Source organism: Rhinolophus sinicus, linkage group LG01 (assembly GCF_036562045.2).
Source record: "Rhinolophus sinicus isolate RSC01 linkage group LG01, ASM3656204v1, whole genome shotgun sequence".
In the NCBI taxonomy this organism is placed as follows: Eukaryota; Metazoa; Chordata; class Mammalia; order Chiroptera; family Rhinolophidae; genus Rhinolophus; species Rhinolophus sinicus.
This window is the reverse complement of record NC_133751.1, coordinates 61,970,165-61,986,426: the sequence shown is the minus strand read 5'-3', so window position 1 is coordinate 61,986,426 and position 16,262 is coordinate 61,970,165. Positions and strand designations below refer to the sequence as shown.

At 35.3% G+C, this 16,262-nt stretch overlaps 1 protein-coding gene across 1 annotated transcript in view; it reads left to right on the top strand.

Annotated features, from left to right (window-relative positions):
• Positions 1–16,262, top strand: part of EAF2 (ELL associated factor 2) — a 41,030-nt gene that overhangs the window by 6,787 nt on the left and 17,981 nt on the right. The window contains exons 2-4 of the mRNA XM_019729691.2: positions 9,142–9,236; positions 12,934–13,070; positions 14,895–15,040. Of these exons, the coding sequence (XP_019585250.1) occupies positions 9,142–9,236; positions 12,934–13,070; positions 14,895–15,040 (378 nt within the window). The remainder of the gene's footprint in view (positions 1–9,141; positions 9,237–12,933; positions 13,071–14,894; positions 15,041–16,262) is intronic.

Below are 16,262 nucleotides of genomic sequence, written 5' to 3'. Positions count from 1 at the left end.
GGCCAGCCTTTGTTTATTGCCAGAGTGATAAGCACTGGAAGATTTTCCTTTCCCAAGATCTGCCTATTATATATAGTTCTTAATAATATTTATTACTTCGGATTTAGAATTTTTGCCTTTGAGGCTTCCCTGTTAATATTAAGATACATCTTTTGGGACTGGGGGTAATTGGTAGGGGCATCTCAGGGGCTGATAATGTTCTATTTCTTAATTTGGTTGCTGATTACACACGTGTCCCTTTGCAAAAATTTATCAGGCTTATGATTTATGTCCTATTTTACATGTATCCTATATTTTAATAGTCAACCCAGAAAAAATAAATAAAACCCAAGGAATTCTATATCAGAAGTATTCTCAGTCATTGATATATATTGATGTGAATCTTTTAACTGATTCTTTTATCAGTTTCAAGTGTACAAAACAACATAGTGATTAGACATTTACATACCTCATAAAGTGATAATCCCAATAAGTCTGTTACCCATCTGACACTATACATAGTTATTACAATATTATCGACTATATTCCATATGCAGTACTATGTATCCCCATGACTATTTTTTAAATTATATTTGACATTCAGTATTATTTTATCTTAGATTCAGGTGTACAGCATAGTGGTTAGATATTTACATAATTTATGAAGTATTCCTCCAATAAATCTAGTACCCATCTGACACTACACGTAGTTTTTACAGTGTTATTGACTATATTCCCTATGCTGTACTTTACATTCCCGTGACTCTTTTAAACTACCCATTTGTACTTCTTAATCCCTTCGTCTCTCTCACCTAGCCCCTCAGCCCCCTTCTGTATAGTAGCCATCAGTTTGCTCTGTATCTGTGATTCTGCTTCTCTTTTGTTTGTTCATTTATTTTGTTCTTTAGATTCCACACAAAAATGAGATCATATGGTATTTGCCTTTCTCAGTCTGACTTATTTCACTTCGCATACCCTCTTGGTCCATCCATGTTGTCACAAATGGTAAGATTTCACTTTTTTTTTACGCTGTGATCTTTTTTCATACCCTGTGATTTTTTTTTTTTTTAAGTTTATTGGAGTGACAATTGTTAGTAAAGTTTCATAGGTTTCAGGTATACAGTTTTGTAATACATCATCTATATATCACATTGTGTGTTCATCACCCAGAGTCAGTTCTCCTTCCATCACCATATATTTGATCCCTTTTACCCTCATCTACTAACCCTCTCCCTCCTTACTCTCTGGTAACCACATAGATACAATAGTTTAGTCATTCCTTTTTAATATTCAATTTTATATATGTATCACAATTTCTTTATTCACTCGCCTATTGATGGGCATTTCAGTTGTTTCCATATCTTGGCTATTGTAAATAGCGCCGGAATGAACAGAAAGGTACATACATCTTTTCAAATTAGTGTTTTAGATTTGTTTGGATGATAACCCAGGAGTGGAACTGCTGGGTCATAAGGTAGTTCTATTTTAAATTTTTTTATTAAATTTATTGGGGTGATATTGGTTAGTAAAATTATATAGGTTTCAAGTGCATATTTCTATAATACATCACCTGTATATTGCATTGTGTGTTCACCACCCAGAGTCAGTTCTCTTTCTATCACCATATATTTGACAACCTCCAAACTGTTTTCCACTGTTTTCCACAGTGGCTGCACCAATATGCATTCCCACAAACAGTGCTCAAAGGTTCCCTTTCTCCACATCCTTGCCAACACTTGTTGTTTGTTGATTTATTGATGATAGCCATTCTGACAGGTGTGAGGTGATATCTCACTGTGGTTTTAATTTTCATTTCTTGGATGATTAGTGACGTTGAGCACCCTTTCATATGTCTATTGGTATGTCCTCTTTGGGGAAATGTCTATTCAGGTCCTCTGTCCATTTGTTAATTGGATTCTTTGTTTTTTTGGATTCTTTGTTTTTTTGTTCGGTTATATGAGTTTTTTAAATAAAATTTGGATATTAACCCCTTTTCAGATGATCCATTGGTAAATATCTTCTCCCATTTAATAATCTGTCTTTTTGTTTTGTTGATTGTTTCCTTTGTTTTGCAAACACTTTTTAGTTTCATGTAGTCCCGTTAGTTTATTTTTTCTTTTGTTTTCCTTGCCAGAGGAGATATATCAGTAAAAATATTACTGAAGGTAATGTTTCCTTCTAGGAGTTTTATGATTTTGGGTCTTACGTTTAAGTCTTTAATCCATTTTGAGTTTATTCTTGTATATGGAGCAAGAAGGTGGTCCAGTTTCATTTTTTTGCATATATCTGTTCAGGTTTCCCAACACCATTTCTTAAATAGACTGTCCTTACCCCAATGTATACTCTTGCTTTTTTTGTCATAGATTGAATAACCGTATAGGCATGGATTTATTTCTGGGCTCCCTATTCTATTCCATTGATTTATGTGTCTGTTTTTTGTGCAAGTACCATGCTGTTTTGATTACTATAGCCTTGTAATATAATTTGATATCAGGTAGTGTGATACCTTCTTTTTCAAGATTGTCACTCCTTTCGGAGTCTTTTATGGTTCCATTTAAATTTTAGGATTATTTGTTCTGGTTCTGTGAAAAATACTGTTGGTATTTTGATAGGGATTGCATTGAATCACTGTACTACTTTGGGTATTATGGACATGTTAACTATATTCCTCCTATCCATGAACATGGTATATGTTTCCATTTATTTGTATCTTTTTAAATTTCTCTCTTCAACGTCTTATAGTTTTCTGAATACAGGACTTTTACTTCTTGGTTAAATTTATTCCTAGGTATTTTCGTAATGCAATTGTAAATGGGATTGTTTTGTTAATTTTCTGATAGTTCATTATTAGCATATAAAAATGCAACCTATTTCTGAATATTAATTTTGTATCCTGGTACTTACTGAATTCATTTATCAGTTCTAATAGTTTTTTGGTGGAATCTCTGGAGTTCTCTATATATAGCATCATGTCATATGCAAATAATTACAGTTTTATTTTTTCCTTTCCAATTTGGATGCTTTGTGTTTCTTTTTCTTGTTGATTGCTGTCACTAGGACTTCCAGTACTGTGTTGAATAAAAGGGGTGAAAGTGGACATCCATGTCTTGTTCCTGATCTTAAAGAGAATGCTTTTAACTTTTCCCCATAGAGTATGATGTTAGCTATTGGTTTTCCATATATGGCCTTTATTATGTTGAGATATGTTTCCTCTATTCCTACATTGCTGAGACTATTTATCATAAATGGATGCTTGATTTTGTCAAATGCTTTTTCTGCATCTATTGATATGATTATATGATTTTTATTTTGTTTATGTGGTGTATCATGTTAACTGATTTGCGGATATTCAACCAAACTTGCATACTGGGAAGGAATCCCACTTGATCGTGGTGTATGATCTTTTTAATGTATTGCTGAATTCGGTTTGCTAATATTTTGTTGAGGATTTTTACCTCTATGTTCATCAGTGATATCAGCCTATAGTTTTCTTCTTTTGTAATGTCTTTGTCTGGTTTTGGAACTAGGGTAATGGTGGCCTCATAGAATAGCATGGGAGCTACTCTCCTCTTGAATTTTTTAGAATAGTTTGAGAAGAATAGGTGTTAATTCTTTTTTGAATGTTTGGTAAAATTCACCTGCGAAGCTGTATCACCCAGGAGTTTTGTTTGTTGGGAGCATGTTGATTATTGATTTCATTTCTTTAGTAGTAATCGGTCAGTTCAGATTTTCTGTTTCTTTTTGATTTGGTCTTGAAAGATTGTATGTTTCTAGGAACTTATCCATTTCTTCCAGATTGTCCACATTGTTGGCATATAATGGCTCATACTATTTTCTTCAAATTTTTTGTATTTCTGAGGTGTCTATTGTCACCTCTCCTCTTTCAGTTCTGATTTTATTGAGTTGGGTCCTCTCTCCTTTTTTCTTGATAAGTCTGGTTAAAGGTTTCTCAACTTTGTTTATCTTTTCAACAAACCAACTCTTGGTTTTATTGATTTATTTTATTTTATTTTATTTATTTTAAGCCTCTGTTTCATTTATTTCCACTCTGACCTTTCTTATTTCCTTCTCTCTACTCACTTTAGACTTTGTTTGCTGTTATTTTTCCAGTTCCCTTAGGTTTAAAGTGGGACTGTTGGAGATTTATTTCTTGTTTCTTCAGGGAAGCCTGCATTGCTATGCATTTCCCCCTGAGGACTGCTGTGTCCCATAGATTTGGGATCACTGTGTTTTCATTTTTGTTTGTCTCAAGGTATCATTTGATTTTTTTCTTGATATCATTGTTAACCCATTCATTGTTTAATAGCATGTTATTTAGTCTCCATGTGTTTGTGTGTTTTTCAGTTTTTTTCTTGTAATTGATATCTCATTTCATACCACTGTGGTCAGAGAAGATGCTTAATATGATTTCAGTCTTCTTAAGATTATTGAGACTTTTTGTGCCCTAACATGTAGTTTATCTTGGGAAATGTTCCATGTGCACCTGAAAAGTGAATATTCTGCTACTTTGGGGTGAAATGCTCTAAAAGTATTAATTAAATCCATCTGGTCTAGTATGGCCTTTAAGGCCGCTGTTTCCGTGTTGATTTTCTGTCTGGAGGATCTGTCCATTGGTGTCAGTGGGGTGTTAAAGTCCCCTACTATGATTGTGTTGCTGTCGATCTCTGCCTTTATGTTAGTCAATATTTTTTTGTATATTTAAGAGCTCCTATGTTGGGTGCATAGATGTTTACTAGGGTTCTGTCCTTTTATTGGATTGATCCCTTTGTCATTATGTAATGTCCTTCTTTCTCTCTTATTATAGTCTTCCTTTTAAAGTATATTTTGTCCAATATAAGTATTACTACCCCAACTTTTTTTTGTTTGTATTTGTGTGAAATATCTTTTTTTATTCCTTTACTTTCAGTTACGTGTATGTTTCTATCTGAGGTGGGTGTCTTGTAGACAGCATGTGCGTGGGTCTTGTTTTCTTATCCATTCAGCTACCCTATGTCTTTTTTTTTAATCAAAGTTTATTGGGGGGTGACAATTGTTAATAAAGATACATAGATTTCAGGTGTATAATTCTGTAATACATCATCTATATATCACATTGTGTGTTCACCACCCAGAGTCAGTTCTCTTTCCATCACCATTAAGAAACCAGTGACAATATAAAGAGGCAACCAACCAAATGGGAGGAGACGCCTCTGGTAAGGGGCTAATATCCAAAATATATAAGGAATTCACACAACTCACCAACAAAAAAACAGTCCAATTAAAAAATAGACAGAGGACCTAAATAGACATTTCTCCAAAGAGGACATATGAATGGCCAATAGACATATGAAAAAATGTTCAACATCACTAATCATCAGAGAAATGCAAATCAAAACCACGGTGAGATATCACCGCACACCAGTTAGAATGGCTATCAACAAAAAGGCAAATAACAACAAGTGTTGGAGAGGCTGTGGAGAAAAAGAAACCCTGATACACTGTTGGAGGTAATGCAGATTGGTATACCCTATGTTTTTTGATTGGAGCATTTAATCCATTTACATTTAAGTGATTATTAATAGGTACATAGTTATTGCCATTTTATTATTAATGTTTTTGTTCTTTTGTTTGTTTGCCCCACTTTTCTACTTAATGTAGTCCTTTTCACATTCTTGTAATACTGGCTTTGTGTTAATGAATTCCTTTAGGTTTTTTATATCTGGGAAGCTCTTTATCTCTCCTTCAATTTAAATGATAGCCTTGCTGGGTAGAGTAGTCTTGGTTGTATGCCCTTGTATTTCCTCACTTTGAATATTTCCTACCACTCCCTCCTGGCCTGCAAAGTTTCTTTTCAGAAATCAGCTGATAACTTTATGGCAGCTCCCTTGTAAGTAACTACCATGTTTCCCTGAAAATAACACTGGATCTTATATTAAGGTTTGCTCCAAAAGGCACATTAGGGCTTATGTTCAGGGGATGTCATCCTGAAAAAGCATGCTAAGGCTTATTTTCTGGTTAGGTCTTATTTTGTGGGAACACGGTAGTTGTCTTTCTCTTTCTGCTTTTAGGATTCTCACTTTGTCTTTAACCTGTGGCATTTTTATTATAATGTGTCTTGGTGTGGACCTGTTTGGGACTCTGCACTTCCTAGCTTTATGTATCTGTTTCTTTCACCAGGTTAGGAAAATTTTCAGTCATTATTTCTTTAAATAGATTCTCAATCCCTTGCTCCCTCTTTTCTCATCTGGTACTCCTTTGATGTCTGTAAGGTACTCCAATGAATGTCGTTATATATGTTGTCCCAAAGGTTCCTTAAACTATATTCATTATTTTTATTCTTTTTTCTTTTTGTTGTTCCGATTGGGTGTTTTCTGCTACCTTGTCTTCTAAATCACTGATTAAATCCTCTTTAATCTAATCTGCTTTGATTTCTTCTAGTGTATTCTTCACTTCAGTTATTGTATTCTTTATTTCTGACTGGATCTTTTTTATAGTTTCTGTGTCTTTCTTTATGCTTACTATCTCTTTGTTGAAGTTCTCACTAAGTTCCTTAAACATTCTTTATGTTTTAAACTCTATCTCTGGTAGATTGGTTTCCTCCATTTCATTTAGTTCTATTTCTGGAGATTTCTCCTGTTCTTTTATTTGGAAAGTATTTCTTTGTTTCCTCATGCTGGCTGCTTCTCTGTATCTGTTTCTATGTATTAGGTAGATCTCCTATGTCTCTCAGTCTTTGCTGGGTGGACTTATGTAGGATGTGTCACATGTGATCCAGTGGCACAGTCTCTCTGATCACCTGTGCGTGTGTTTCAGGAGTGTCCCTTGCGTGTGTTTTGTGTATTCTCCTATTGTAGTTGATCCTTGATTGCTTTTGGTGTATCATTCGGTGGATTTGACTCTCAGGCTGACTGGCTGTGAGGATTGGCTACACCTGCAGCCTATGAGCGGTTGTGTGTGGGCTGACCCCTCAGAGCAGGATTCGCCCCAGTGGGCTCTTGTGCCTGTTGAGACCACCCTTTGGGTGTGTCGCTTGTGGGTAGTGCTCTGGTGTGGTCTGAAGCTGGCCTGTGGATGTGTTGTTTCTGATGTCTCTTGGGAGTTGCCTTCATGCTCTCAAATTTCAGCCTTGCCTCGGACCAGCCCAGAGCCACCGGGTAGGAGCTACAAAGCTATATTCAGTTGGTTGCCGCCAGTGTTGGATCTGGAGTTATGTGGGGGTTGCTACACTGTGAACTGAGGCCAGCTGTCACCAGTATAGGCCTGTGGCAGCTTAGCCAAAGGCCCAGGTCCCCACCCAGGCCTGTTAACACCTGCCCATTGCCCATAAGGCTCAGCCACTTAAAGAACCTTCTTAAGGTTCTTTAAGAAGGGGTTGTTGACCTGGTGTTATCGGGGCCCGCAGCAATGCCACCTGAATTGGGCAGGGCAGGGACTCCTGGAGTCAAGGAGAGTGGCTGGTGGTTTTTACAAAGTTAATACAGATTCAGTTCTTGTGGCAGTGCTGAGCCTGTGGCCACTCCACAAAATGCCCAGAGATCTCCCTTGCTAGCCACCGCTCACCCAGGGCCCACAGATCCCTGAGAGCTGCCCAAAAAAGGATGCAGCAAAAACTTGGGCTCATAACTTGTTAACAAAAGTTTCCCAATCCACTGCCAGCCAACCACTGCTGTAGAAGCTTCCCACATCTTATGGGGGCAGGACTGGCTGCTCAGGAGCTGAGACTGCCCCAGGCTATGCCATGCTAGCTGGATAGGCAGGGTTCAAGGCAGTTGCCAAGATGGCATGTGCACAGATTTTACCAGACCAGTGCAGTATCAGATTTGACCCTGTGGGGGTACGTTCAACACAGGAAAGATGGCTCCCTCCTGTAGGCCACATGTGAGGCAGGATCGACACAGGGACAATGGTAGCTGTTCCTCCACCCCTCATCCTAAGCCACACAACTCGGTTTTTTTCCCTGTGTCTCTCTGGCATCTCCCAAGTTGCCGCCCCTCCCTTGGAGCCCAGGGTGAGTACTCACAAACGAGTGAGTCTGTGTGCAGGCTGTTTAAGGGGATGTCTGGGTTTCCAGCCACCTTCCTTTTTAACAGGATGGACAGAAGGAATCTTTGCAGATTTCCACTGTGAGATGCTGTGGGGACTCTTCCTCCCGGCATAGGACTCCTGGGCTGGGGAGCTCACTGTGGGGCCTGGGACCCCTCATTCTTCAGGGGGACTTCTGCCATTGACATGTCCCTCCTGGTCCCTAACCACTACCTGTGGATTTGAGGTCAGTCCATTTTGTGTTTCCTGCCCCCCACTAGTCTCGATGTGGCCTCTTCCTTATATCCTTAGTTACAGGGGTTCTGTTCAGCTAGATGATTCTCAAGGTTGATTCTTTTATAATTTAGTTGTAATTTTAATGTGATCCTGGCAGGTGGCAGGCACAACATTTACCTATTCCACCACCTTGGACCTTCTCCTTTGCTGTGAATTACTTTTGAGTGGCTTTCATATCTTAGAGGTTTTTGAGCTTGTTCAACATGTGAAATATCTCAGTACCCTAAATTCTTTCTAGGTGATACATTTTAATGACATCATTTGTATTATGATTTAACTCAAAATGAAACTTGTTTTAAGTTCTGAAGTGACAGATTCGGTTAAATTTACAATCTTTAAGTGGTGTACATATCCATGAAAAACTCAAGCTGTTAAACTATATAAGATTGCCTTTTCTTAACTTTCTCCATGAATGTTTATTTGCCGTGTATTCATTCATTTTTTATTCTGCTAGGACAGCAGAGAAATGATAATAGTACCAAAGTGGGTTAAAAAAAATTTATGGGAGCAAAAGACTGAAAATTGAAAACATTCTACTGATACCAATTTTTAGCAAATTGTGAAAACATTGACAATATTTAGTTTTTAGCAGTGGAACATCTTAGACTAGTTCATCTTGATCTAGACAGGATTCTAGGAAGCATAGTTTAAGGAATACTGTTTTAGAGTATAACTTTATTTTTTTTCTGACAATTGTACGTACAGAAATAAACTGCATTGTATTTTGTTTATTTAATATAAAGACTTTCTTAAACCAATTTAATAACTGATTAATTAAAAATTTTCATTTGAAACATGCTCATTTTTTTATATGCAGTTATTTAGGTGTTATTCCATCTTATAAAAATCTGTATCTCTTTTTAGATGACTTCAAACCTGCTTCTGTTGATACTTCTTGTGAAGGAGAGCTTGAGGTTGGCAAAGGTGAACAAGTGACAATAACTCTGCCAAATATAGAAGTGAGTATTTCTACAGATTTAGACTACAGGACTATTTTTGTAAGATTTCCACTAAATATAAATGAAAATAATTGCACAATTGATATGGTGATAGTCTGTTAAAGTAATTAATAAACACAGCAAAGCAAAAAACATTATTTTACGTAAAAATAATGCCTTAAAATACTTTAGTCAGTTTCAAGAGTTATTATATCACGTGGTTTGAAACAATTGGAAGTCTAAACAAATATCTATTAAATTGATTTTATGAGCCAGATGTTGTAGTCTGAACTAGGAATAATAACATATCCCCTGCCTTCTAGTCCTAATCTGTAATAGCAGACAGATATGTAAACATCTAGTGCTGTAAGTTAGAGCATATACAAAATTCTGTGCAAGCACATAAGTGGAATCAAATACTCTACCTAGTGGAATCTTGAAAGACTTCCAAAGCAGATCTTCTTTGAGGTGAGCATTAAAGGACAAGTAGAATTTCATAACATAGAAAGACAGTAGAATATTCTAAAAAGCAACAGAAGGAACAGCATATGAAAGACTAATGGAGAAAGAACAAGTTTGTGGAATAACTGATTTAATGTAGTAAATTACAGATTAATGAAAAATGATTGATAGGAATAGAAACTGGAAAGGTAGGTTGGAATCAGATTGTGAAGAATTTTTTATGTTGGAATGTAGAATTTGAACTTTATCCCACAGATGTTAGAGAACCATTAGAGGTTTTTAAGTCGAGAGTGAACATGAATAAATTTGTGCTTTTGGGTTACAAAAGAAAGAGACTAAGGTCAGGGAGGCCTTAACCAAAAATTTTAAGTTTTGTCTGTTTTTCAAATCTCCAGATGTAGCCAAGTGACAGTACCAAATACTATTTACATAAATATGCAAGTTCTTCGTTGTATGCTCTAGTTTTCTGTCCTTGAGTTAGGAGTTTCTTTTTTTAAAATTTTTATTAAATTTATTCAGGTGACATTGGTTAGTAAAATTACATGGGTTTCGAGTGTACATTTCTATAATACATCATCTGTATATCGCATTGTGTGTTCACCAACCAGAATCAGTTCTCCTTTCATCACCATACATTTGAACCCTTTACCCTCTTCTACCAACCCCACCCCCTTAATCTCTGGGAACCACTAAACTGCTGTCTGTGTCTATGAGTTTTTGTTTCTTTGTTTGTCTTGTTCATTTGTTGCTTTCAGTTTTACATCCCACCTGAGTGAAATCATACGGTTCTTGACTTTTTCTGTCTGACTTATTTCACTTAGCATGATAATCTCAAGATCCATCCATGTTGTCACAAATGGCAATATTTCATCTTTTCTTATGGCCGAGTAATACTCCATTGTGTATATCTACCCGAAAAATCTGAAAACATTTATCCATAAAGATATATGTACCCGTATGTTCATTGCAGCGTTATTCATGGTAGCCAAGACATAGAAACAACCAAAATGTCCTTTGATCGATAATTAGATAAAGAAAATCTGAGTTAGAAATTTCTTAGCATTCAACTTAAGTATTTTTGTTGTTGTTTTTATACTGACTTGATCTGTTCTCAGAGAAAGCCAAGACTGTAACTTTAACATATAAAGAAAGCACTGACTGAGTTCTTTTTCTTTGTTTTGTTTAATTTTTCTAATTTTGTGTGTATATATGAGACAGCTTATCTTGGTTTGAGGTATAGAAAGCAAGGTCTCTATCCTCTAGTCTTCTACCTTTCTCATATTTTTATCAGTCAAGACTATTGAGACCCCATTATTATGTCAGACTGTATAAATTGGATGCCTCGAAAAGTTTTCCTAAGGTATATTAAATTTGTGGGGGCTTTTTATTGTATATTTCTTATTTGCTCCCTTGGAAACTGAAGGAAATGAAAAATCAATTTAGTGTGAGACATTGTGGATTTGTATTACTCTCTTTGTATTACTCTGTTATGAAAGTGTTCAGATTCTGGTGTCCCTAAAATAGTTCAGAAATCTAGTACCCAATAATCTAAGTCTTTTTTGCCTTATGATATTTATTAAAGAAAAACCTAAACCATCTACTTAATTTTAAAAGTTACTGAGAAGCCTTTAGTTGATAACAGGCACCACTCGCCTGGTGTCAGATTATAGGATTATTGATCAGTGCTGATTGGTTGGAAGAAAAACTTTAGTTGGGTTCTTCTTTGCCATATAGAATATTGTTTTCTCATATTGCAATCCTCCAACCCTCATCCTTTGTATGACTTTTCTACTCTAAGCTGGTGGGTGTGTTACATTTATTAATAAACCTTTTTTATTCACACAGACCTGCTTTAATCAAGAGTTAACATTCACCATGTGTTTGGTTATGGTCTCAATTGAAATACCTCTTACAGGAATGACAACTATAGGAGGAAGTTTTTAAGCCTCCAAATTGTAAATTTCTGAAACAGCAAAGCAATCATCTGGGAAAAAGTGACTCCCCACCCAGCCCACCAGATATGTCCAAAAAGAATATGCCTCAATATTTGTGTATGTGTGTGTATGTGTTCATGAGAAAGAAAAAGAGGGAGAGACAAATGGACAGGCAGACCATATGTACATGTACCTTCTGCCTGATAAGTCCTACACTAATTGACTATTGGGAATACATAGGTCAGTGTCTTTAAAAATATACCATTTAATGAGGAAGACAGGAAATAATGGATTAAAATATGGAACTGTAAGGACGATCATAAAGGTATACATAGAATATTATGGGAGAACAAAAGAGAGGTAACTCAGCCAAGGGAGGGTGGAGAGACATCAGGATACCCTGTTTTGAAAATGAATTGCAGTTACCTAGTTGAAGGAAAGAGGGAAGGACATTTTAGGCAGAGAAAGGAAAAAGACATGGTCTAAGACAAAGCAACAAAAGGGTCTGTTACATTTGAAGAACTACATACAAGCCACTGTGGCTAGGTCAGAAGGGGTCCATATGGGGACATAGTAGGATCTGGAAAGGTATTTAGGAATCAGATAATAAAGGACCTAATATGTAATGCAAAGTATTTGAACATTATCCCATTAAACTGTTTTTGACAACTAGAATGAAAGAATTGTTAAATTTACCACCTATGAAGAATACATTTTTTTTTTCTGCTGGGCATACAGTCTTTAAAATTAGTGGGTTTAGTGTAACAAGTCTTGTTCCCTGATACATTCATTTTCCTTAGTTTGCATAGGGAAGCACCACTTTAAGAAAATGCCAGATTCAAAAAACTAAACTTAGGAAGTAAGGAGATGAGGAGTAGGAAATATGATTCAGGGCTTCTGTTCCCTTATCTGTAAAATACATTGGTTGTATTAGAATTGAATCTCAATGCAATATATAGATGATGTACTATATAAATGTACACTTGAAACCTATATAATTTTATTAACCAATGTCAAACCAATAAATTTAATAAAAATTAAAAAAGAAAAAGAATTGAATCCCAATTGCCTGTTGTAGACTTGCCCTGGTTCAGGGCAAGTACTTCCTCTCTTTACTTTCCTCAATGATGGCAGCTTTAAGATCTCAGCCTCTCTTCATCTCTGACATTTTTACTACACTTCCACTTCGTATTGGGAGTAGTAAATTTAGGTAGTTAAGTGACTTGAAGTATAACATAGATTGGGAAACACAGATCTCAAAGTCCCTCCCAATCAAATTTCCATTATAAATTTCATGTAATGATAATTAACTTTTTAAACAGGGATCAACTCCACCAGTAACTGTTTTCAAAGGTTCAAAGAAACCTTACTTAAAAGAATGCATTTTGATTATTAACCATGATACTGGAGAATGTCGACTAGAAAAACTGAGCAGCAACATCACTGTAAAAAAAACAAGGTATGTGGTTAACTGAATAAATTATTTTATCAGCACATAAATTGCTAAGGAAATGTCAGTGATAAAAGTTACTGGAAACTTTTGATACTGGATACTGGATACAGTGATAAAAGTCACATTATTATATAAGGGTTATGTCTGTGTTGTACAAAAATGTTTGAATCTTTTTCCAAGTGTTAATTTGGTGGAGAGCCTTAGCCACAAGCTTGTACCATTTCTCCCTATGATATATAAAAGCTTGTTTCGTCTCTGAATATTTTCTATATGTGCAGATATACCTTATTCTATTGTAGATGTTTACATAGAACTGGATGGAAAGGAGCCACTATACACTCTTCAAAATAATTTCATCTTCATAAGTAAAAGTTTATTAAGCACCTAGAATATGTAAGGCTCTAGGAAAAGGAAAGTTTTCTATATAAATACTAACCTAAAAAATTCTGCATTTTAACTGGATTAACATATAAGTCCATTAGAAAAGTCAATAAGAGAATAAAGCCATCTCAAATCCATTTTTGGAAACAAGGAGGTACATTAATTACCATGTAACTTAAGAGACTTGCTTTCAAAGCCATACAAATAGTGTAGACAAAAATTGCTCTAGGAAATTAAAGGAAGGGAGAGGTTATGGTTGATTGGAGCATTCAGGAAGCCCTTATTGATGTATCTTGAGAGGAGGTTAAGATTTAGGGCTTTTTTCCCCCAAACATACTTAATAAGAATTACCTTCAGTGCTTATTAAATATATGAGTTCCCAAATCTAACTTCAGGTTATGAAGGAGCCTGGGAAGCTCTATTTTTCGTTATCCCTTCTGTCCTCACGATGTTTATTAGTAGGAAGGTTTGGAAAATACTGAATTAATGGATCAGAGAGAACATGACGATGTAAGCAAGGTTTAAAAGCAGGAATATTTCTGGCTTATTTGGGGCCAATGAATAAGACCTGTTTGAATAGGGAAGAGATTTGTTTCTGCCTGTATATAAACAAGTATTGGAAAGTGAGGAGTGAGGTTGATAGTGGATTAGAGGTAAGGTCATAAAGGTAGGTTGAAGCTAATGCCTTCAATATTAACTATGAAATTAGGACATTGTCTTATTGGCTGTAGTTATATATTACATTTTTTAAACTAGGGATTACATATTTTTTATTTTAGAACATTTTTATTTTGTAACTAATCCACCAGACAAACTGAGTAAAATGAAACAATATGGGAAACAGAAAAATGCAAAAAACACATTGTTTGAGAGCAGGAATGAAAAGAAAAGTGAGGTGCTAAATACTTTGTGAAGGAAGAACTGACAGGATTTGGTGACTAGAAATGGAAGAGGCAGAAGTCAAGCATAATTGTGTTATATACTCTTTTCTTAAAAGTATTGAAAATACATGAATCTTTGTTAGTAACATGTTTTAAAGTTATGAATGAAAAATGTGGAAGTGACTTAATTTTTACAGAAATGATCATTTTAGAATTTAGGGAATACATTGTGTGTATTATACACTTAGGTAGATTATTTTAAGCACCGGTGCATGTCTTATCTCTTTCATTTTGAGCAGCGGTGTTTTTTTGTGGGTGTTTTTTTTTGGGGGGGGGGTTTCCACCCATATTTGTGTCCCTCAGTGGACCTGTGTATATGCCACGCATTATACAGAGGGCTCAATAAATATTTGTTAAATAATGAATAAAAGCAATGTTTTAATTCTTGAATATAATATTAAGGTTGTCTAGGGAAAAGAACAAGTGGTCAATTTTAGTCAGTTTTAAGTTGAAATGGTCATTACATTGCCATCATACCTATTTTGACCTTTGATATTCTTAATTGCAGAGTTGAAGGAAGCAGTAAAATTCAGTCTCGTGCAGAGCAACAGCAGCAACAAATGCGAAATTTAACTAGGACTCCTAACTTTGTGAAACATTCTCCATCCGAAGACAAGATGTCCCCAACATCTCCAATGGATGATATTGAAAGAGGTAAAATCTAAGTGTCTATAATGTTCCTTTATAAGAAATTATTAAGAATAAGTGAAAATTTTCATTTTAATTAACAAGGCAACTAATTATAAACTTATTGAGAGCTTAATATTTTTTATGTGTCTTTTGGGGGGAGAAGAGTGTAGATTATGATTTAGGGTGTTATGTAATTATGTATCTATGTAAGAGCATTTGTATCTTTTTTTATTATTCAGGGGGGAAAGTGTTTAGATGTGTGTAACTGGAGTTTTCTTCTTTTTGACAGTTGTGATGATTCAAATTCAGTTCTTCACAGCATCTTCCTGTCGAAGTTCTTTATGTATAGCCAAACTATAGATGTCACCCAACCAATAGTGAAGTGAGGAGATGTAGTAAGCGGAAGCAGCAGGCAAGTTCTTCTCAACTGCTGCTCACTTCTCAGCAGGAAGGTGTTTCTAGGGAGGCACAGTCCTTTTGAAAGTAAGGAAACTTATATCTCCATTTTTTTTTTTTTTTACCTAGCTGCAGTTTGGGTGTTGGTGTTACAGTAATTGTGGTAGGAATAAGACCTAGGTCACCAAAGTATATAAGTATTTTCTTCTACACTTTTCCTTCATAACTTGCATGTTGCTCTCAATTCCACTTGCCCCCTTCTAGACCCAGTACAGTATTAGTTCCCTAATGTATTAGTGTTCCCTACCCTTGTTGCTAAAAGGGATCTTGAATTTTATTATTATATCATATCTGTTTCCAAGTGGGTTTGAATCATGATTTCATTATATACATGTATACAGTAAAATACTGGAACAGAAAATGATGGTACTAAAGGGGAAGAGGAAGAAAATTTGTTAATTAATAAAACAATTTAATTTAGAGCTGAGCTTCCTAGCCACTAAGACAAAAAAAAAAAAAAAGACCTAAGTAGCATATTTTGTATCATCTAAGAGACAACTTCCAAAGAATCAGACTCTTCACTGCTACTAAATTCTAAAAGAAATTCATCATATGAAACTTGTTCTATATAAGGAAGCATTAAACTATATAGTATCTTCAGTAATTTTATAACACAATAAGTTCCTTTATGTGCCAGTTTTTTAGCAGAAACCTTAATAAATCATTTATTGAACTATTATATTGTAGAAGATAAGTTAACATGATCCAAGCATAATATCTAACTTTATATAAGAATTGACATTGAGATATTTGTATGGAATATTCCTTAGATGGTCTTCTTTTAAATATT